The 24,591-nt window shown below is 41.8% G+C and overlaps 1 protein-coding gene across 15 annotated transcripts in view; it reads right to left on the reverse strand.

The window, feature by feature from the left end:
• The window catches only part of RBFOX1 (RNA binding fox-1 homolog 1), a 2,034,214-nt gene that overhangs the window by 26,257 nt on the left and 1,983,366 nt on the right, over positions 1-24,591 (reverse strand). For 11 of the 15 annotated variants that reach the window (XM_038540439.1, XM_038540451.1, XM_038540445.1 and 8 more), the window contains 2 exons: positions 16,245-16,287; positions 11,511-11,575 (listed from right to left, as the gene is read on the reverse strand). In XM_038540439.1, coding sequence (XP_038396367.1) covers positions 11,511-11,575; positions 16,245-16,287 — 108 coding nt within the window. Of the gene's footprint in view, positions 1-11,510; positions 11,576-16,244; positions 16,288-22,042; positions 22,083-24,591 lie in introns of all 15 variants that reach the window. The other 4 variants (XM_038540446.1, XM_038540440.1, XM_038540437.1 and 1 more) reach the window with 1 other exon arrangement.

Here is a 24,591-nt window from a genome sequence, read left to right on the forward strand (position 1 = left end):
AAACTATTTTTCTCAGTTTTACTGAGGTATGACCAACAAATAAAAATTGAATACAACTGGGTTGCACAATGTGCTTTTTTAGAGGTGTATGAAGTGATGACAATATACATATACACTGTGAAATGATCACCACAATCAAGCTAATTAACACATCCATCACTTCATACAGTTACCTTTCTTTGTGGGTGGTGAGAACACTTAAATTGTATTTTATTAGCACATTTCAAGTATCCCTATTTTTATATTTCTAGAATGGAAGTCAAGATTTAAAAACAAAACAAAACACTCCATCTATGGTCAAAAACTTATTCTAAGCCAGAAAACCTACTTCCACAGGAGCAAAACAAAATATGCCCATAGTTTAGTGATGTTAATAATAATAATGGTAATAATATTATCCTGAGTGTCAGGAGCTTTCTGTTCATGACCACCTTAGTTTCAATAACAACCCAATAAGGCAGGCATCACTCATGAGCCCCACTTTAAAGACGAGGCAGTTGGGGATCAAATAGGCTCAGTTAGCTTGCCTGTATTATCTCTATAGTAAATAATTTTAGCCTAAATCTAAATCTCTGATCATATTCTACAGATGAACAGCAAAGATTTGGTAATGCATGCATCAAAGTAGGTATACAAGACTTTGCCTCAAATTCTGACCAGACCAATTACAGGTTGCGGGCACCTGAGAAAGGTGCAGGTCCCCAGACTGTTTGTGTTATGGGGGTCCTGGAGATTGCCTATTGTAAACATGACTCACACCTGTAAGTGGGTTTAATCTTATTTGCTTGCTATTGCCTGTATACAGTGTTTTCAAATAATACCATATGCTCTAAAATAATCTGTTAACAAACAGCTGAGTTATTGAGAACCCTGTGGATTGTTGCCACCTCCTTTAGTTTATAAGTAATGTTAACCTTCATCTCCTTCTGATTGGAATTGGTATTATGGTATTCATTTAGCAGATGCAAAGAGCGAGGCTCAGGAAAGGTAAGACAAGTCCGATGGGAGTTTTCCAAGGTTACATTTTATGTTAGCGTGAGTCCATCACGCAATGGGTGAGAAAATATTAACATGTAATCAGTCTCATTACCCATAAATCTTTGGGGTAAAGAAAATGATCGATGGTAGCCCTAGATTAGCTGAGGGGGAGAGTTCCCACAGGATGGATGGCAAGGGACCCTTAACCACGGACGTTCTTACTCTCTCACTGAGAAACGGAAAGTAGGGAGATGACTAGAAACCAACAACTTACTAAGACAGATTGTCCTATATCCTGCAAGGTTTGTGGACTGTCAACATTATTTACTGCGGATTGGGGTAGGATTGAATCTTGCCGTCTATGGTGGTGCTTCTCAGATGTCATACACACCCACCCTGGCGGTCTTGAGGTGCAGCTTCTGATACAACAAGGCTGGGGTGGGCTTGCAATTCTGCATTTCTCACAAGCTTCTGGGGAGGCCGACTCGGTTGATCTGGGAACTATGCTTTGCAGAGCAAAGCAAGGCTCTCAGGACCCTTACAATGCCCCACCTCAATCTTGAGATTTCAGAACAGACTAAGGCAATCACTCATTACCTGTCATTCATTTTGAGATAGAGAAGTTGAAGGAAAGAATACAAAAAATAGCAGAGAAACAATCCATCATTCTGGGGAAGCTGTGGAGATGACATTGTCCGGGACACACATTTAACATGCCCCCATCCCCACCACCTGAGCTCATAGTCCACTAACTAGAAGTAGCCTGTCATCTTCTAACTATGCAGACGTGGTGAGGAAATAAGCCCCTCTTCTTTTAATGCACTCTAAAGTCTCAAATTACAAAAGTGGACCATGAACAGAGTTGGGGATTGAGGGCATGGTGGACGCATCCAACAATCATGGTTTTCTTTTTAAAGGGATTCCATGCCTGTAAATGCAGTGGGAAGTGCTAATCCAGGTTATCAGATGTTTGGTGTTTTTCTATAATCTCAGAACCAAAGCATTTCAATTAAAGTGATTAGGATAATTAAGGGAAAGGGGTGTTTAGCTTTGATTATGTCTCATCTCCCCGACACTCTACTGATCTATTTGAACATTCAATAAATCCTAATGAGACAAGAATAAGCCCAGGTATAATGACAAAACTGACAAGTTAGTTACTCCTTATGGAGATTCCCTCAAGCTTTTGCCTCCAAACTACCTTCTCTCTGATTCCTTATAGTGGCCCCTACTCCCAATGTTTTCCTGTGTTAATTAAATATGAAACACACTATGGTTTTGAGGAGAATTTGATTCCAGAGGAATCAATCACTGTGATTCATGCCAGGGAGAAAAATCACGAGAAGTCATTTATTTCTTCCAATGACTGTTCATACGCACATACTGCACACAGGTACGGGAATAATGTAGATGCCACATTTAAATAGAAATCAGTTCTACTGGGAAAGAATTTAAGCTTCTCTTCATAGATACAGGGTCAGAATTTCTTTTGATAACTTTAAAGGAAATACTAGAAGTTTTTAATGAAAAGTTACCTCTTACCCCAAAAGATGGTCTATAGTGAATCATGCAGTGACCAAAAAAAAAAAAAAAAAAAAAAAAAAGGCAAAGAAGGGGACCGTGTTCACTGTTTGTCACATTCACACACTATTATATTGTGTGTCATTCCCTTCTCTTTGAGATGCTGCCTTCCATGAGGGAACCTCTGTATCTCCAGTGGAAATGGCTCCTCCGGAGGCCTCTGTGCCTCATAGGAGGCTTCTGACCTGCCTCTAGAAAGTATCAGGCTTTCTCACCTGCCTGGAAACCCTTCACAGCTGAAGGGCCCTGATGGTGCTACTTAAAGGATAGGTTTTATTTGCTTCTTTGTGGCCTATCAAGTCAATGATCTGCAACCCGAGAAGTGTGTAATTAGGCCATGACATGACCAAAGGAGTTGTTACATCTTGTCTTGTCACTGGCAAAAGTGTCTACCCACATGGCTGTGACAGCTATGGTCTACTGGGTTTGGAATTTCCTTTAATGTCTCCCCAACTCCTTGTTGGTCCAGTCTGTTGACTATTACAGTCTTGGTTCCTTTTTTTAACGGCTTCAATTACATACATGTTCATCCAATAGTGCATAACCGTTGTTAAGAAGCCATTATAGATTATGGACCAAAGGCAATTAGTTCTCGAAACAAAAATTTGAGCACTTTTAATGTGTATGTGTGTGTGCATATCTGTAAATTAAAAATAAGAGAAACTCCTGGAAAATCTATTAGTAACAGCCATGTTTCTTTTCAGCACTGAAAGCTTTGTGTCCATAAACAGGAGTTTGAAAAATCATATTAATGCTACTATCAAGAGCTATACATCCTCTCCTTCATCATTGCAGAGCCCTCTCAATTGTTACCAAATATAATCATTATCGATCTGCACAGCAGGTTGGCAGAAAATGTAAATATCTTTAGTTATTATAATTTTTTTTGGTGAATGCCTAATGGGAACTATTTGATCCATAGGCAAAATAGATAAATTATTGGTGGATTTGAGAGCAGGAAATTCAACTTTTTCATCACTAAGTCATGTCTTAGTTATGACTATTTGACGCTGCAAACATATCTTGTCCTGACTTTATTAACAATAGCATAAGGAGGCAGAGACAGTGCAGGACCTGGACTAATGGATGTTAGATACATATTCCAATCATTGGACTTCCCAAGACATTTGGAGAATCTACCTGGGATGAGCACACATGTTCTGCTCATTCTGGGACAGTCCAGTTGAAGCCTGTTGTCCTGGACTCATTATTAATAACATTGCATCCTTTCCCTGTCTCAAGTGTTGCATTCTGGATAATCATTTCTAGGGTCACCCTCAGTATACTAATCTCATCAAGTTGTTTGTTCCAATGTTCTACATAGTACCTGACTCAGAGACACTACCGAAAATAAGTGACTTCAAAATAGAAATCTACGTGGTGAAAAGGAAAAAAAAAAAAAAAAAAAAAGGTGGCAGGGAAAATACTCCAGGACTGCTTAATTTAAGGAAAGCTGACATATCAAAATCTAACCACCAAAGAACTGATAAACTGAAGGGCTTACCTCCCCACTACCCCCAAGTAGGTTTGTCTGTAACAAAACAAAAACAAAGCAAAACAAAACAAATTATTCCTGGAACTCATAGGATTAAAAATAATTAATTTGCATATAGTCCTACCTATTAAGTTTTAAAAGGCTTGTCTACCCCATACTCGAGTAGATTTGGTCACTGTTCTTCCTAAACTCTTTGAATCCAGAATCTGTTAAGGAAATAACAGATTCAAACCTCTGAATTTCAGGGATTCAGGTGGAATTAATATAACCTAGATATTTTTGGTTTCTTCAAAGCTCATTCTTGCCATCCAGATTTAAAGCTCTTATGAGAATACATGAAAATAGAAAACATGAACACTTTATGTAGTGCCCTTTATATGCCAAATCTTTCACAGCCATTGTCTCAATACTTCCCAAACACCCTGGAAGGTGGAATCAATACACCCATAACAGATGAAGTGATGGAATGCAAATAAATTATTTCTCAAGATTGGTCCAATAAGATGCAATAGAGCCTTGTGATTAAGGGCACAGACTTCAGCTTTCAGGCTGAGCTAAAAAACTTGCTCAATTCTCCTGAGCACCTTCCCAATCAGTAAAATGGAAGGGCAACATCACCGTATAGCGCTGGTGTGACAGGTCCATGGCACTGTGTTTGTAAAGCGCTCAGCACAGTGCATATCACCATTGTTAGTATTGTGATTATCGTAATTGTGTTGTCATTGTCCTTACAGAGATGATGATTTGAGTCAAAGATTGCTCACCTGCTACATCAAACTTCAAGAAGTCTTAGTAAATCATGCAAATAATAAAGTCCTCCATTTCCATCTAATGAACATGCTAACAGGGGCATTGTCATATATACTGCCAAGTTTTACTGAAGAAATTTATTTTTGTCTGGTGTGTGTGCCTTGTAATGGGAAACTCTTTCTAGTTACCCTAAAGCTGCCTGGAATAATTAGCTTCACTCTCTCTTCCTGAGGGGACCCTGACCTGCCAATAACAAAACAAAACAAAACAAAACAACTCCAAATGTATCAGTTAAGAAAGTTAACTTTAAACCAAAAAGAACAATATAAATAAAATAAGAATATACTATATATATATATTTTTTCCAGCCTGGCATTCTGACTAACAAAGCTGGACATGCTTTTCTAGGCACTGGGGTATAGGATGTAAATAAAGGCATTAATGACTCATTTCTGCTACATTTCTATTACAAGTTGACAGAGCGTCTTTTCTTACATTGCAGAACCCAGGAGAATTCATCAGGGCATATGAAATTAGCAGAAAGGATAAAGAGCTAAAGTCAAGAACAACTTGAAAAAGGCAGTGTCAACAAAGGTACCAAAAAGGAACTGCTGTTTGCTGCTGTGTTTTGACTCAACAGGTGAGAATTGGAATCTAAACCGGTTTCCTTCTGACTCTGGATCTTTGTCTCAGCTGAGAGATGCTGGGGCACGGATACACTTCTGTCCCCTCTGAGCTTCCATGGGCTGAGCCCTCAGTTCCTTACTCATCCGAAAACCACCCTCGGCATCACCCAGGCTTAAAATCAGCTCATTCTATTTTTCTACAGTGGATTTCTCAGAGAAAAAAAAGTTGAAAACATAAATGAAATGTAAGAGGAAGGCTACTCTAAAGTTGCAGCATTTGTTTTGCCAAATAAGAGCACTAAAAAGAAAACTGAATGAAAAGTGGAAAAAAAAAAACAGGGGTGCCTGGGTGGCTCAGCTGGTTAAGTGTCCAACTCTTGATCTCAGCTCAGGTCTTGATCTCAGATTGTGAGTTCAAGCTCCACGTTCGGCTCCATGCTGAGCTTGGAGCCTTCTTTTCTTTTCTTTTCTTTTCTTTTCTTTTCTTTTCTTTTCTTTTCTTTTCTTTTCTTTTCTTTCTTTTCTTTTCTTTTTTTTAAGTCTTTTTAATGACCATTCTCTGTCATTATTGTTTCATAAAAGAAAAGCTCTTTGTAATGCATCTGAGAAAGAAGCATGGCTAAAATCTGACTGTTCCCAAGCCCAGGGAGCTGAAACACTCGCTCACATTATGTTGCCCCTGTACACCTGTCCCGGCCACCCAGTAAATATGTCATCCCAGGCAGTCACCAGGTCTCGAACTGGCCTTGGGAGACAGTGCTTAAACAAAGCCCCAGGATAAGATCTGTCGATCCCTCTCTGTGCACATTACAAAGAATGAGTGCAGGGGCTTGCTGCTGATTCTTAACCAGGAACAGTTTCAACCGTTAGCGAACTCGCTTCAGGTAACAGGGCTGAGGAAAACGATGATAATTCCCTCCTTTGTCTGCTTTGCATTGTCTCCCCTCATTAAGGGACCTGCATTATCCACCGATGAAGCTTTCTGTATTCCACCCAAGAAAAAGTAAAACTGTTAAGTCCCTGAAGTACAACAATATTTTTTAAATTAACCCTTCTACAAAAACAACAGCCACAACAACAAAACCTTAAAAAAAAAAAAAAAAAAAAAAGAAAACCTCTAATGGTAAATTAACTGTCCCATTCAAGATGCTCCTCTTGTGTTTTATAAGCTGACAAGCCCTTCACTTTTAGTCTATATCATTTGATAAGGACTCCAAATAAAACACTACATCATTTTAAATGCAATTATTAGCCTTCTTGTCATGATGACATTTCTCTATTGTTTAATCTGAGTCTAGGAGGTAAAAAGTCCTAAAATACATAGGGAGTACCTACACTAAATAGAAATCAACACAAATTATTTTACTTTTAGATCAAACTAAGGTTTTACGTAACAATTTAGTTCTATATCCTGTAGTCACACTTATGATGAAATATTATGAGGGTAAAGAGAGGTTCTTTCCCTATCTGTCCATGTGTGTATCTTCCGCCTTCCTTCTCCCTCGCTCCTTCTCTTCCTCCCTCTTTGTTCTTCTCTTTCTTTTCCATTCATGCACCCACACATCTATTCATTTGCCCATCTATGTATGTACATATGTATATTTCTATCGCTGTCACCTCCATAAATTTAAATAGGGGCAGACCGAATTCTCCATGACCTCAAACACATGCCTACTTATGCCTACTGAGTTTTAAGAAAGAACTACTCAATCTATTTCTCTCTGAAATAGCAACGTTTACTCATAGGTTAGGACTATCACATTTGACAAATGTTCTAGCATGTGGGCTTGTCACCACCTGGACTAGACCTCCTCGTATTAAGATTTACCTAGATATTCCTATGAGTTCTTTGTGAGGGCTTAAGGCACAGGTGTGTGTATGTGTGTGTGTGTGCTTCTGTGCCAGTGTTTATTTTAGCATATATGTATATACACACAACACATACACGAGTATATATATGTATTTCAAATGCAGAGAGCAAGATAATAGATATTATGGCATCTTAACTGGGTTTCTATTAAGTTGAGCTATGAAACTGCCAATATTCTATCATTTTTGTCACACAAAAATAGCAATTTTATATGACACGGTCTAAGACTATGTTTTCAATGAAACGTTACAATCTCAAAAAAAAAAGATAGAAAATAAAACAAAATCTTTTTGTCTCTTTTGCTCAGTCTAGGGGCACCTGTGCAGCTTGGGCTATGACTGTATGTCCAAAGCTCCTGATTTTTGGGGATCTTTAAAGGAAATGCATGTTCTATGTGAAAGACGAAATGGCCCCTGGTAACTGTCAGTGCAACGGGATCATTATGAAATTTCTGAGTGAACCACCCCATTTTGCTTTCTCTCTAGCTGCTGGAATCTGGTTCCCTTCTGCCCTAATGTGGGGGACATTCTCATGCACTGGTTGTTAGGAGATGTTAGAATGTTTAGCAAGCAGGACAAGCATGACAAATGTCTGCCTTTCTGGAGAGAGAACATTTTCATCAAAGCTCTATACACATCATACATACATCCCCAAACATTTGTGGCACAAGTCACTGAACAAGGAATGTCCCCTCCCACCCGCCCCACCTCCTGGTTTGGCTGCTCACAGATGCATCAACAACCAAGTCATAAAACACAACGAAACCAAGAGCCAGTCCATAAAGAGAAGCCTGCCCCAGGCTTAATTCAAGCAAGCCATTCATCGAGCTAATGTGATGGTGGACCTGTCAAATCCGGAACGCATCACGGACACATCAGCAACACCGAGTGGCATGCAATGACCAGATGACCGTCGGCCCCACTGCCATGCTTTGCTTGGTTCAAGCACAGAAAACAATCCCCCTTGAGAGTTTGGACAGTTAGGTTTCCCTAAGTCAAGGTGAGATTAAAATGAAGATTTGGTGAAGTCAAGTGCTTACCACGCATTTCCTAAATGCCGAGGAGAGATATTTGCCTATTCTCCTTAAATCTGTCAGTGAGACTATCAAATTACCTAGTCCAGACAGGTCTCTTTCTTTTGGGGAAATCTCTGCCCACACCAGATGGTCTTCATTCTGGAGGTCAGCAGTCAGAAACTCTCAGGGTGCTCCCAGATAATCAGCATGTGATCATTTAACCAAGAAGATGATGGGCAGGGAGTTGCAAGGTGCCCATCAAGGACCTTCTGGACCGTCCTGAGGTTACTGGAGTTCAATATTTTCCAAAGGTCCCTGAATCTTTAATTTGATGAGGGCTTAATTTGTGCTGATAAAAGGTAAAATTCTACCAACTGGGGACATCAGACTTCTTTTGTTTTCCACATGCCCGAAGAGTGAATCTCATGATTACAAGTAAAATTAGTTGCGGTTTCTCTTTTCATCAAGTTGACAACCAGTGAGCATTACCAAAACGCTGTCAATTCCTGCTGATTTCGCTTCCTAGTCTGAAGGAGTTGCTTTGGGTTAAGTTTTTTCTTTGTCATTCCTGCCTGTCTTCTAGATGAGAGGAACTGAGAATCTGTCCCTGCTGATACTACGCTGTGATCACGTGAAAATAAATTATTACACAACTGCCCTAGATAAATTCCAGAAACTTGGTATCTTTCATCAAGATTCAAAAGCTATCCTAATAGTTCCACATTTTTCCCCAAATACATGTCTTCTATCAGGGGAAGGGTCTTCCTTCTCTTCACCTGCTGACTGGAAACATAAGGAGATACCATCATGTCATAACTACGCTTTACAAACTGAACCAGAAATATCATTTTAAAGATTGTTTTCTGGTAATTTGCCTATTACTGCACATACCTCAATGCAATAATCCCATATGTGGCAAGTGTCTTGCTTATAATGAATAGGGCTAGTAATCAATTTGCACAGCAACCAAGAAGACCTAATATGTAAATTTCTTTCATGAACAGCAAGAGGCCAATTACATGAACAAGAGTATATTTACTTGGTTTCTTCCACTGAAACGATTACACTAACGTGGGAATTGTAGAGTCATTCAAGATTTACCAATCCAAGAGTGAGGGCAATTTTCAGAAGGACATGTTGCCAACGAGAAATCTCAATAATGTTAAAATAACAGGTTTTATACACGTACTTGCATAGGGTGCCCCCCACTCAATGCAGCAACACTCTAAGTTAATTTTCAAACAAATGCCAATGGAGATGGCCAGATTCTCCAGTAATTCTATTTAAGGACAGCATTAAATATTGTTTATTATTTTAAAAGTATCTAGATGGGTCTTATTGAAGAAAGCAATTTAAATTATATCTTTTATAATTAACCTTTTTTCAACTTGGGGGAAGATGCACTTATATTGAGAAGCAAGATAAAAATCCAAAGAAATAAATCCGTTTAAGATTCTTATAATTATACGGCAGGCTAAAGTTACTATGATTATAATTATACACAAAGTGGGTGTTTGAGAATTTAGCATCTAGAGATATTTTCATAAAAATAATTAAGGGTTGTAGATGAACCACATTACAATTGATACTTTGTGAATCTTCAATGTGCAGAGTTTAATAGCATTAAGACTCTTCATTTGTAGAATGAGCTCCAGGATTTCAAGATTGCCGTCAGTTTTATGAGCTTTATTGACTCTCTTTCCTAATCTGGTGTCAAAGTGTACTGAAGATAGTAACGTCCATAAAACATGTTTCGAGTCTTGGCAAGAGGATATTGGGTAACTGGATAATTTATGTGTTTAGAACTGCATCTTAACAATTGTTTGGATTTCTTTGGAGGCTCACTCCAGCCTTGAGAACTCATTAGGGCTGCTGATACGAAAACAATAATAACACCTACATACAACCAGATAGCAGATCTCACTTCTATCTCGCCAAAGAGCCATTTGTCACGAGTGTAGGCATGGGGTATTCAAAGTGCAGCTTTTAGGGTCCAGGAGTTTATTTTGCTTTATGACACCTCGGAAGAAATCTGCAGCTACATCGAGCTAACGACACATCTCGTGAGAAATGAAATGGAGCCGCAGAGGAAGCACACCACAGCAAACCGAGAGAGGAGCTAAGTCACAACAGGCCAGGTAGGAAGGAGAACCAGTGGCTGCTGACACTTCCCATTCGGGGGTCAAGTACATCGCCTGCTTACCTGTCTGACCCAGCATGCCTCAGCCACACATGCAAATTGTTACCATTACTGTTTTATTCATGAGACGTATTTTTAAATTAAAGGAGTCATTACCAAAAATAAGCACCCTCAATGACATTTGTGCATGCAGAGCATCTGAACATTCACATTTATGTCCTCAGAAAACAGAGCCAACGAGTTGCATTCAATATGGAAACGCACACTTTGTTTTTTTCAAGGCACCTACACAAAAATAGCTGTGGCTTGCCATTTCAGAAACCGAGTCATCTGTCAAGCCTGGGTAATGGGTAACGAAGCTCCTCCACCCCCCCAGCCCCACCCCTGCCATCCGTTCTGACTTCTGCATTTCTTAGACCCGCTCTGTCCCCTTCCACTGCCAGTCTTAACATGTGGTGCGCATTACGAATACATGTCAGTTTATCTTAGTAGGATCGGACACTGGGCACTGCTGCAAAGAGTGAATCTCCATAGGAATGCCAGATACATCTCCCCCATTCCTTTGTGTTGGGTTTTTAAAAAGGCAATGGAAGGAATGCTCTACTGGGTGTAAAAAAGTCATAAGAAAGGGAAAGGGGGTGCTCGCAGTTGAGGAAACCCTGTAGGATCATCTTCTTAGGTGTTCTTCCTATGAGTTAGCTGAAACCGTGGCTGCTTCTTACACAGAAGACCGTGGCAAGGCTGTACAGGGACTGTATGTGTGTGCATGCAAGGTGTGCTGTCACAGGGATTGAGAGATCTGAAAAGCAGCTGTACTTGCAAAAAAACATAGCATTTTGTGTTTTAGCAGAGGGGGGCGAGAGTTTAGGAGGTTCTAGGCTTGATCGTTCATCCTCCCTCTCTGTGGCACCGTTTACCTTCACCATGGGACCTGATTTTGGGGTGCTGCCTCCCCAGCAGTCATGCACTGGCACCAGAACCAGACGAGCAACTCGTCTCCCACCAGCTAAGTTTGTTTCCAGGTAGTTGTCAAGCAGGAGAAGGGAGACTCTTACCTGTCACTGTAGGCAGCGGCAGTGGCAGGGGTTGGCTGGGCGTAGCGGTATGCAGCATAACCACCCTGAAACGCAAGGAGAAATCTGACTTAGGAATGCAGAGGAGCCCAACTCAGGGGCGCCCGAACTGTGAGACCACACCAGAACAGCAGTAACCCACATCTACCAGTCTAACGTGGAGGTTAATGAAAGCTTAGTACCAAAGCAGAAGTACAAAACACACTGGAGAGACAGGGGCTTGGATACCAACCCCAGCTGGATGTTAAAGGTTAGCAGGTGTAAGCATTTCCCAAAAGAAGAACCCAGGTACCCTTATAAAGAGATGTACCTAAATGGTTAATGGTGATCGTGTTGGGTGGGAAGGATTACGGGGGAATTCTCTAAACACTCTTTATACTTTGCTGAACTTTCCAGATTTTCAAAAATAATTTTGCTTTACCTTTACTTCTTAGCTACTAACTTACACTTTATTCAAACAATCCTTGATCACTTCCTTAAAAATCAAATATAGGTTGAGCTAAGGCCCTCCTGTCTTGCATTTATATTTACTAAAAAAAAAATAACACTTTGATTGAAAGTTTATTAGTAATCTCTTGCATATGTAGCTGTTCAACCACTGAAGCAATTAAAGAAGACTGCATTTAGCTTCCTAAATGTGGCATAATTATTTAAAAAACACGGAATGGTGAACACTTGTTAAAAATTCTGTCTTTTCTGCTAAAGATATCACACTGGTTCAGATAGGGAATTTGTTTGGTGTGGAAAATATGATAAAGCTTTCTAATTTGTAAATAAAATCATTAAGAGAGGAAAAAAACCTGAAAAAAATAATTAACATTTAGTTGCATGTACCAGTTATTGCAATTGTTCAATTAAGCAGAGGACAAGCAAATGGTCATATTTGAAAGGAATTGTGTTCAGTGGAGCATTGATTATCAAACTGTGAAAATAACTGAGCTTCTTGCTCAGCAGACCACAGTGATACATCAACCACTGTCGAATGATCTCAGCACAATTAACAAACAGGATCCAGTCTCTACTGATAACGCGGGGACCACTCGGGTTCTAATTAGAATTCACAGTCCCATAATCCTCTGAAGGAATGGTTTTCACCCTTACCACAAAGGGGGAACTTGGAACAGACTGATGTGTTAGAGGACTGCCCCCACCCCCAACACCAGAGTCACTCATATGTCAGAAGGGATCTAGCAACAAAATCAGGAGTGAGGGGGTACGTTACGCTTAGCTTCGTGTGTAGGGGACAACCAAGTGGTAAGACAAGGAGACAAATGCTACAGAGAGCATCTTTCAACATGTAGACAAGGTGGTCTCAATAATCTGTTTCTACCCTCTTCTAGCAATAGCTAACTTCCAAAACAAATCTGCCACCACTCACATAGCAATTCAAAAATCTAGTATGTCCTTAAAGAAATGTGTTCTTTGGATCAGCCCTGGAGAAGGCACCATCCAAGACGTCCTGACAGATAATCACCAATCATTTGGAGCCAGTATTAAAAAAAAAAAAATTCTCCCTTGAAAAATAATGTGGAAGTTTAAAAAAAATGAGGTCTTAGCCAGACACCACCTGGTGTTCCAAACACCATGTTCTCTAATTAAGAATGGGGAAACTCATTAAATGTGCTAAGGAGTTGTAAAACCAAAGCGGTTGTCACACCAGCACCAAGCTCAAGATACAGAATGATGGGCTGGGGGGAAATTAGGTCATCAGATTTCTGGAGTCATTCTTTTTATCTGCTTGTCCATCTCCTCGGCTTTCATGATGTGTCTGGAAAGACACAGGTGTGCAGGTGTGTATATTAAACAGTGAAAAAAAATGTGTGTTTATTCTCTCCCAGAATAAAGAGCAAAAGCCATTGCAAAGGTATTTGCATCAAGTGCCACGTAAATCAATCATGATTTGGTGACTGTGGATTTGGTTCTAGCAAAGATTTCTAGCAACGGCCCCCCTCCCCTTACAAGCCCTCTATGTTTGAACTCTGTATGTGTCCCCAGCTTTCGCGATAGTTTCCACCAGTGAAACTGGGTAGCGAGTTTGATAAGTGGAAAGAACAGCTGTGGTGCAAAGAACAGATACCTAAAATGAACCTCGCTGACTGCCAGTCGATATTTATTGTATGATCCTAAAATGGATGTGTGTGCAACTGGGATCCTCGTGCACAACAGACGTGCTTGTCTGTGACACTTTGGGAAGGACCCATCCTCTCCATTATTTTCGTATGACTTGGCCATTTAGACAAAATGAGGGTGTGTTTCTACACGAGACAGGCATGAATGGCCAATGCCCTGACACTCGTCTTGGATATTTAGGAATCTGTTTCCGAGCATTCCCTACTTAAGACTCAAGGTCATAGTGTGAAGTCTGTGGAGCCATTGGAGAGATTCTGACCTTGAACAGTGGTCTCCTTCCTGTCCAGTAGGCCTGTTGGTGGGGATGGCAATGTTCTCATCTGTGCTGTGCAATACAGTAGTCACCGGTCCTAAGTGGCTATTGAACACTTGAAATATGGCTGGTAAAACAAACTGAATTTTTAATTTGGTTAATTTGAATTTACATGTCAAGGGCCACATGGGGCTGGTGGCTTCCGTATTTAACAGTCCAGGTCTATATGATCCCTCAGATAAGTTATAAGTGGAAAAGGAAAAGGTTCAGGTGGCTTGATACCAGCACACCTATATACTGCATTGTCTCCTTTTGCTATCTTTCTTCTGTATGAAATCCATATTAGGGGAATAACAGAGTTGTGTATTAACTCTGTGTATGTGTGCATACACTGTAAAATGATCAAAAAATACAAATTGCTTTAATTTGCCTTTCTAACAGGTGACTCTAATCAATTTTATTGCTCCATATTTTGCAGCTCGCTGAGCATAGCCAGAGCTTCTGCAAGGTTCTGTGCTAATGTCTGAAAAAGGAGCGCTCACCTCCATTTGCTGGCACCAAACCATGTTCATGCTGAAGCCAGTCTTCCTGACCTTAGGACAAAAATGTGCCCTTGACAATGAGATTTCTCCCACCACCAAACTGAACGGCAAGCACAGCATGGTTCTGTACTCCCTCCTCATAAAACATACTCATTTTTTCACATACTGGGCAGCAAGCTATAAATGAGACCTTATATAAAATATACATTTTAAATGGCCGTTATGGATTTCCCCCTCTGCCCCCATCACCAGAAGCCGCCACAAAGATCTCAACTCATTGTGTGAAACATTTCCTTTGCTAGTGAGACCTCTGGAGGTTGGGGCAGAGGTTATTGATTAAGGACCCCTAATGGCGCTCCAACAAAGCGTTTTCAACATTGCATTTCTTGGGGGTGCTAATAGTGGTAGGAAAGGAAACCTTTCCATGACCAAATAGGTTTGGGAAATGCCAAAGTAAATGAAATGGACTGGGTTCCTCCATCTGTGGAACTTCCTAAAACAATATTGACAAGTGCTATAGATGCTCAGGGCATCTCAGAGTCATTTGACCAAAAAAAAAAAAAAAAAAAAAAAATCCGGTTTTACTTTAGAGCACACTTTTGGAAAAAGACATTCTAATATCCAAAAGACTTAGGAAGAGAGGCAAAATGTTTGTGTGCTGGTGGGGATGTGACAATGGGAAGGGCTCAGTGTGTGTTTCTCTTCAGCTTAACTGTATAAAGTAGCAATGGGCTTAATTCTAGGCAGAAGCCTTTCCATTTTCTGAGAAGACCCAAGGATCTCACTTTGTGCAATCTGCAAGGTGGATTGGAATATATACATAAATATATATATATAACTAAAACAATCTTTATAAGAATATTTGCAAAATGAAACACTTGAGTAATCGCTCCCTAATTCATCGGCATACATTCGGCTTTCTTTGAAGTGTGGCAATGAAAATCAGTTTTCCTGAAACGTAAAAATAAAAGTTGATCTTGGGAATTTGAATTATTTTGTTCTCTCCTATATCCAAGTACCCCCTTTTCACACTAGATTTCTCATTAAAACTTAATTCTCGTGGTTAAAAAAGAATGTACTTTCTTAATTGACTTAATACAGAACAAAAATGGGAATTGCATGTTACAGGGAAATCCATGTAATAAAACTCCCACTGATCATCCTTAGTTTTACATTCTTCCTTCATTTTGTTTGACAGTTTTCATGTTGGCTACAGACCATATTGGGAGACTCGGCCAGCTACACTCCAATGGACGTGTTGCTCTTTTTTCTTCCTACAAATTAGTTCATTTGGGGGTTGCTTCAGTAGTGAGTAAAAGGGTTGAGAGCTATAGCAATAGGTGTGAAATAAATTTATAAGAAGCTACAATGAAACCAGGGTAAGTCATGTTGGCTGGGCTGACCCTCAATGCTGGATGAATACGTTTTTTGTTTGACCATTCCAGTTGACTCCAGGAACCTACCACAATTACCCAGACAGTTGACACGATGAAACCTTACAAGTTTTTGCGCTGAATTTATATTAATTGAGTCTAGATACATTTTAAGCCAGCAAATTTACAGCCAAGTCAGACCTCCATTTTGTACACTCAAGATCTAGTCAACAGGGGAAATCTGAGGGTGTGTATCTCTATCCCAGAAGCATTCACATCGAAACTGGAAAATTCAGTTAAGTCTTTCGTCTTCCATGTTAGAGAACATATCCCCTCCCCAGAATTGTCTTGTTAGTAGGATTTCACAGCAAACCCACAATCATAGTGATGAGTTTTTCCACCAGTCGGGATTTCATACCTGCAGCAATTTATTGCCATACACAGGCTCTTGATACACTACTCTATAAGGAAACAGAAATGTAATGTTTTCAATGCAAAAATGAAATAAATAAAAGAAAATGCATAAGTCAGACAGAAATTCCAGAGCAATTCATGTACAAGTTTGCTTCCCTTACTTCACAAAGACCTGAGACTGACCCATCAAACCAAAAACAACAGCAGGTTTTAGCTGCAGATCTCTGTAACCCAGAGTATCAGGAAGGTGAGGGTGGTGGTGGTGGGGGGGGGGGTGGAGAGTCAAACCTTACTGATCGTATTTGTGTTATAACTTGTACTTATTTTCAAAGAAGAAAAAAGGATACTTTCATGGCTTCTTATCATCTTAAGCATAATGTAACAGCTCAAGTTAACTCCTTCAAGTTTCTCTCTTTATCCCATGATTAGAATTCTCTGGAATACCTGAGGATTTAGCTTTGGTGCCTAATTACTGAGGCAGTTGACAGTACACAGCAACTCTAGCTGTATCAATACCTTGGTTTTTAAAATTTAGCATCAAAGAACAACAGAGCGCGCAATGAATCTCGTGACTTAGTGAATCATGTTGAAGCTGCCAAAGTTCCTTTTAATACATGTGACTGGGAAACCTATGTGCACGTGCCACGTGTCTAGAGAAGCTGCTGGGAATATATCGTGGGCACGTCATGACTTCGTTCAAGTCCAACACCAACATGATCTCAAGTAGAACCCCTCGGACAGACTGGGATGCAATTTTTGGATGTGAGCATTTTTTTGGGGTGGGCGAGCCTAATCTTTCACATGAGTGGTTCCAGTTTAGAGTGAATTTTTCTAGGTCCAGGGCAGACATTAAGGTGATGGAAAGCCGCGAGATCTAGGGACCTGCCTTATAAAGGTGTGTGTTTATGGATCTATATCATCTATATCTATAGATCATCTATGTCTATATCATCTACATCCTCTATATCTTAATCTTTACTTGGCCTTAGATTTAGTAAATGTAAGCCTGTGGACCTATGCCTGTCCACATCCTAGGTTCTTCTCTCTCTCTCTCCTATTGCTTATTTGAAAGTTTCAAGTAGAGATACTGTTTCCTGTGACCTGCCCACCTCATTACCTTATTTCTCTTCTTCCTCCTTTCCTTTCACTGCATTTCTCAGAGTGTGGTTCAGTGAGGGCGACAGCATTACTCGGTGTGACTGGAGCCAGATCACATGGGCTCAGGCCCCAGGGTCAATGAATGTTTCTGGACAAAGCATTTCTTTCTTTCTTTCTTTTTTAAATTTTATTATTTTATTTATTTATTTATTTATTATTAATTAATTAATTAATTTTTGGACAAAGCATTTCATCTCTTCTCTGAAGAAAAAAGTTTCCTCCACTGAAAACAGAAGTGGAGGTAATGGGTGGAGGAAATTCCTGCCCACCCAGGGCTGAGAGGGGGAAGTGAGGCAGTAAAGGTTGAGCATCTTGTGCCACATAGGAAACACTGAACCCCTTGGTGGGCTGACTACTGCCCACTTGCCTACTGCCACTTGCAGCTGGCTCCCACGGAAAGCGTGGTCCCGGGAATAAGGACTTGGTGTTTTATTTGGAGAAGTGTGTGCTTCAGTTACACATTTACATTAGTGAAATGAGGACACCTCTTTGTTTTAAGATCCATGGATGCCAAAAGGACATGAATTCAGAAATAATTGTGTTTTAGCCAAGATGTCAACCAGGAACTTGCTATAACACAGAATTCAAGAATAATGTAAACATGCATTGGAATCTCATGGAGACATACCAGCCAGGCAGCCTCACGGCTGCTTGGACTGCTGGAAAGCTTGGGCTTTCTCATGAAAAGGGAACATTTTTATCGTATATCAGTGTTTCTCTCTTTCTCGGTCTCCTCTCTCCCCACCTGTCTCCTCTTCTCTTCTGCCCATCGCTCCACTATCTTGCTCCACTTTCCACTGAGTTAGTACCTCCTTTTGAAACAGCTCGATTGTCATGTCTTTATTTCCATGTTCAATGGTTATGTTTTGATCAAACGCCATACCCTTGGATAGCTCCCTGAGCTGGGGGAAGACAAACGTCTGGCTAAATGCAGCTAAGCCACACTTACTTTTAGCTCTGTGGCCAATTCTGGTCTCGTGAGATCCATAGCTTCATTCCTAAATAGAACGGATTGCTCTGTAGGCCCAGGGCACTTAGTCCTTCCACTTCAACTTTCAAAAAGGTTGTCCATCCCATGGATCATTACTGCTATTATTTATTTATTCACCTTGACTCACTTTTTCATGGAAAATAAATCATTTAAATGTGTATCACTAAGCAACCATGGCTAACTTATAGATTTGATAGGCTAGTTATATAAGCTGAATTTCGTTCTTTTGAAATAGAGAGAGAGAGAGAGAGAGAGAGAGCGAGTGTGTGTGTGTGTGTGTGTGTGTGTGTGTGTAGCATGTCCTCGGGTGGAAAGGACCCTCTTTTATACTGTCCTTCCTGACTTGGAAACTCACTACATCCTCTCAGATGAGTGGCCATCCTCACTGGGCCTGAGCAGAACCCCTGTGGCCAGGGTCCGAGCTCCTCCTATAGGACTGGGCCCCTGAATAGGATGCTTTTTCTGTGCCCACAGCTCAAATGAACTTCCCTGGTTTTTGCCTTAGCTCCTAGCTCACAGCATCCCATAACCAATCGAAGCCCTCTTGCAATTTCAGGGCATCTCTGACCACCTCTCCCTCTCTCCACAATCCTCGCTTCTTTGAAACATTTAAGAAGGAGCTCATTCTACACCAGAGGCAGAGGGCTGGCCAGGTGCAGGGGTCCTGCAGGTCTTTCAAATCCCACATGCTCCACTGGGACCGAGAAATGCTCAAGGGCTCCAACAAGAGGTGGGTGGGATGGAAAGACCTTGCAGGACAGAGACAAGGGGTGAGAAAACAGGTGCAAAGAGGAGGCCATGGTCTGGTGCGTGTGCTCTGGCAGCTTCCAAGGGTGGACGGCGACGGAGTGGGAAGCGCTAGAGGCCAGCCTGCTGGTGCCATCCTTAGACGTAACCAAAGCAGAAGCTCACTAGGGCACCCAGCAAACTTAAAACAAAAACGGGATGTTTAAGCCCATTAGAGGTGACCTGTGTGTCTAACACATGTCCCAGGACCTCTCAGGATTGCCCTAACGCTATTTACTGTGCATGATTTTTAACAAGCTTGAAGGAGCAAGCCAAACACTTCCTTTAAATAAAAGAGACCTTTGCATGCTTTCCTTTAAACCTTCATTTCTTTAAGAAATGGCGCACTGGGGACAGTTCCAGTCACACCAGTACCGCAAGGGAGGCAGGGGTGGCAGCTTGAAAGATCCCACTCAAGCATGGAACATACTTCGAGCCAAGACCAATCCTGCTCCATAAACTTGCAAGTGCAGGAAATATTTGAATTCTTTCTTTCCCCGAAATCAACGCGAGGCCACCTATGAGCCCATTTCGCTGCCGTCACAGGAGGTCTAGTCGCTGTGCCCCCCAGACACTGTGCCCTCCCCCCCGGGGCAGGAATATTCCAAAACTGCCAGTTTACACAGAGCAAAACACTCAGGAAGCTCTGCAAGGTCTGAGATCCTTTCTTGGAAAGAGGATCCAAACAACGGCCACGAAGCAGGGCACTGAGTTCGCATCTCAGTAGCTCCCTCTGTCCCCCGACTGCCCATTTGAAACCTCCCCCTGAAAAATATTAATATAATATGAACAGCGGGGAAAAATGATATAGACATTTTTTGGGCTCGAAGAGTGGCTTGCAAAGCATGGGAGAAACAGTTTTCTAAACCCTGACTCCGGGGAGCACAGCATTGGTGAAACAAGAACCGCTGTGTCCTGCCATAACCTCCGACACCTTCGGGGGCTGCACCACCATACCCCGCAGGCTCTGTGCCCAGATGTGGTGGGTTCATGGGGCACGAAAGCCGCTAAAGGAGCTTACAGCCCGAAGGGGCTTTTTTGGGTAGCTCTCCTCACTGAATGGACTCTCTCTTCCCACCTGGTGCATTTGCTCCCTTCTGAGTGTCTCTGTGCCCCCCATTTGCTCTGTTCTCACGGATTTTCATCTGAGGTCTCCAGCACCACTGGCACAGTCACATCTGCCCACCTCTCCTAGTTGTGCATTCTTTCCCCATGTCTGGGATCCTCCAGACTCTGCCTTCGGGCAGCTCCTCCTTCCTGCTACTCAAGTATCTAGAAGGCAGGAGAAGACACCCACTGGAAATATCCATAGGACAGCACAAATTAATAATTCAATAAATGGCTGTCAGTTTACAAAGGAGGAAACTGAGGCACAAGGAGGAGGCCATTCAAGAAACAATAGTTAATATATTTTTGTTTTTAGCTAGGCTTATGAATGTGCCCTCCCCCACCACTGGTAGGTGTTGATAGAGATTTTTTTTTTTTTTGTATTTTGGGGTTTTTTTTGGTCTATTGTCTTTTTTCCCCTCATTTTTCATCCCTTCTCTTCTCCCCATATTCCAAATAAAAAAGAAAAAAAGCCCTAAGCTTAGATATGCTCTATCCAGAGGCTACACTGGCAGTTGGGTGTAGACTGATGTTGGGTTTCTTGGGTTTCTAAGGATGTTGATGGATCTCCAGCCTGCCTAGCCTCACACTGCCTCTCTGTCTAAAATGGTATGCATTGAAAAAAAAAAAAAAAGTTGGAGCCATGCATTAAGCTACACAAAAAAATAAGAAATTGGTTGCTCAGTGGGTGTAGGTTGTTTGTTCATTTTATTATGAAAAAAACCCCACTAATCCATAGATTATAATAAATGTATTTGATGCAATGATAGTAGAACTCAACTACATGCATCATTGATGGAGATTAATACTATGTTTCAAAATTGTAGTTATTTGAAATTCAAAAGGAAGAAAATTAAATAAATAGTGTCTTTCTCATTTTCTAGTAAATGATATCAATTTGGTCAGAAATACGGTTTTATTTTTCTTTGTTATCTAGTCTATAAGACAACAAATACGATTCCAGTGAACTTATTTGAGGTCACTTGTAATACAAAAAAAAAGCATAGGATTTAAAAAAATGGCCCTGGACCTTGCCCATCTATTTTAAATTGTGTGTATTCCAGCTTATTCTCCTAACATTGTAGTTAATATCACAATAGGAGAGAGTAAGTGCCTCTAGATCTATTTAGGTAAGTTTAATTATGGTCCCCATAATGAGAACCATCCTACTCTTTTCTGAAAGTGAAAAGCCTAATAAAGTGGTACCATTTAATAAATGATTCTAAATTTAACAAACAATTCTAAGTCAGGTAATGGTTGGGAGCGGGGAGATGGAAGGCAACAAGGAGGACTAAAGGGTTGTGTGGCCAAGTGGGCAGTTATTTTGTTAGAAATGTTTCCTGCTAAAATCACCCAGAGGGAGTGGGAAGGGTTCTTTCTAGAGCTATCACCATGAACAAATGTCTTTTTCGGAAAACATCAAGAAAAGCAGCCATGAAAATATCTTTTAACCCTCTGCAGCTGGTAACTACAGCTGTTATCCTAAATATTATGCTGAAACCACACTGAAAACTTTAGAGGCTTTTTTTTTTTATAGGGCTAGAGAGTGTTAAATTTGACATGAGACAAATGCCATCATTTTAAGGGTGCGTTTGCATGTCTTCTGAGGTTAACTTCTGGAGTTAATGCCACCCAACACCAGCCACGATGGCTGTCGGGACTCTTGCCCACAGACCAGGAAGAGGAAACTTGTAGCAAACTTGTAAACAGAATGACTCCGGGAGGAAACAGGGGTGGCATGCACGTTAATGAATACTTACATAAATGTCTGCACCATAAAATCCATCCTGGTAAACAACACTGCAAGGGTGCACACACAAAGAAAAACATCCATATTAGTGCATTTCCCCATGCAGACACACCAACCCCTGCAATGGCGAAGTTAGTCTGGTCACAAGATCCAAAACACAGGAACCAAGGATAGTTTTCACATTGGTTAAGGAGGTTGGAGACAACAGCTGTCCGTCAGCCCGAGAAAATTAGGCAGGGGCCCGAGGTTGGTCCAGGATGTGGTGGCGTGCTGGGCACCAGGCCCCACTCCCTGGCTTTCAGGAAGGGGAGCAGAAATGCAAAGAGGAGGTGGGTTTAAGTGGCCTGGACAGACAGAAGGGTCAGTGTTTGTGTTCAACCCAACCACAGATCTCCCCACCTGGGGGGAAATAATCATCTGCTTAAAATACAGGATTGATAAAGGGTAGGGGACAGATTGTCGCATTTTCAGGACGCGGTGTAGCTGAATGACTTGAGGAGAGCCAGACAACCCAAACGATTCCAGAACTGTTCCCCTACGGTCTTTCAACGCTGTGGTATTAAATTTGATAATTCCAGGTGCCACTCCTTCGTGGTAAGTGTAGGAAAATATCTTTGATTACACGTGTGTGATCATGTGTGTGTGCAAGATCACACATGTGTTTGTATACGTGGGTGCTCTGTGTGCATGCAGGCGAGCGGATTGTGGGTGTGGTACCATGTGCATGTCAGCACACGTGTGTGTGTGCACGTGTATGCCTGCCCAGGTGTATAACTGCATACGTGTGCAGACTGGCATATACAGTGTGTAGTGGTCTGTGTTTGCACATCTATGCATGTATTTGTGCTCGTGTGTACACATGTATGTACATACAGGTGCCTGCATGTAAATTTTCATAAAGCATATCCAGGCCAAGCAAGCCCCACATTATGACTGAGGTTCCATTGACACCATCCATATATAGTCATTCCAGAGAGAAAGGACTTCACAGGAAGCAGAAAATCCTGGGCTTTTCCAGAAGTTTCTTGGTATACCTTGAGTGAAGCAGCCAGGAAGAGAAGCTTATAGCCATGTAATCACGGGAAACTAACTCACAATACCTAAGCGTTACAATGGGTTTCATGAGGATCACATGTAGCCTGTACAGGTCACAGGCTTCTCGAAGGATCACAGGACGTATGGACTATAAAAGCGTGCGTTTCCAAGTGCAGGTTTTCCGCAGGATGGTGGTTGTCATTGATAACCTTCCCTGAGAACTCCCCACGGAGTTCATAGATGATTTAGGACTCTGGCAAAGGACCAGTGAGCCACCCCAGTGAATGGAGCGGGGTTCTAACAGAAACAGGACTCTGGTTACCAAAGGGAGCCAGCAGGCTTCGGGAGGAGAGCAGACCCACATGTAAGCCAAGCGTATGGGACCTGAGGATGGTACTGGAAACACACGCACACGCACGCACACACACGGCTGTGACACTGGTTTGCTGGAGAACCCTGTGGAGTGCTTCTCAGAGCTTTTGAGACATGACTGGCTAGACCCCAAGTACCATTATCCTTAAAAATGTGACAGGATTTCACATGCCAAGGAGGTTGGGAGGAATCACTTTCAGCTGTTTTCATTTTGATCCAAGAGGGCTAAGGTTCACAAGGGGGCTCGTCAAGCGGCATAAAACCCCTAATCCAAGACACTGAGGTGCACAGCACCCTGAGCTGTGCTCCCAGCATTTGCAACATTAAAAGATAGTGTCTGTTGGGGGTCAGAAGGCAGGGCCAGCCTCTGCCAACAGGATTTGGAACAGATCGGAGGAAACGGGGGGAGAGTGACAAATATTTAGCCTGGGTCCCGAACCACAGAGCTTAGTCCTACAGCCGTGACAAAACAGCCTCTGCTTTGGCCCCACTCTTCCATGCTGCTGTGCCTGGGCTGGGAACGCCTACTCTCCCAATATCCTCCTCCAGAAGCAGGTCATCATTCAAGAGCCAAGTGAGGCGGGAACCGCATGGCCATCCGGTCACAGCCTCACCAACCAGCAGCTGTGAGCTGGGGGCTCATCACTTAAGCTATCTGAGCATCACGTACTCATCTGCAAAATGGGGAGAGGGACTAGGAAGTGGCCACCTCGAAGAGGATGCAGTGAGGTGCTGGGTGCAAAGCCATGAGCAATGTGCTGGACATCGTGGTTACAGAAAGTGATCTGGGATGTGAACCAAATATTAGTATTTTAACTACACATTAATATATATTTAAACATGTGAAGTCATGCCTCCATCCACATATTTGTTAGACGGGGATCCCATCTGTGACTGCTCTTCTGTGAATACTGAGGAGCCAAGCCTGGCCTAGACTTTGGGGGTGTTCCCATGCACGCCCATGTGGACCAGGAGGGCTGAGCTGAGGCTCTGGCTGGAAAAGTGGCCTCTTCTTTCACCAGCTGCGGTTCTTAGAAGTCATGGCCAGCTGCACGCCTCCATATCAAGTCTATTTGTACCAACAGCTCCCAGGAGTGAGGAAAGGACAGGCCCTGATGTTTGTTTGCCTTTGTTCAGCAGGGTAAACCCTGT

Source organism: Canis lupus, chromosome 6 (genome assembly GCF_011100685.1).
Source record: "Canis lupus familiaris isolate Mischka breed German Shepherd chromosome 6, alternate assembly UU_Cfam_GSD_1.0, whole genome shotgun sequence".
Classification (NCBI taxonomy): domain Eukaryota; kingdom Metazoa; phylum Chordata; class Mammalia; order Carnivora; family Canidae; genus Canis; species Canis lupus.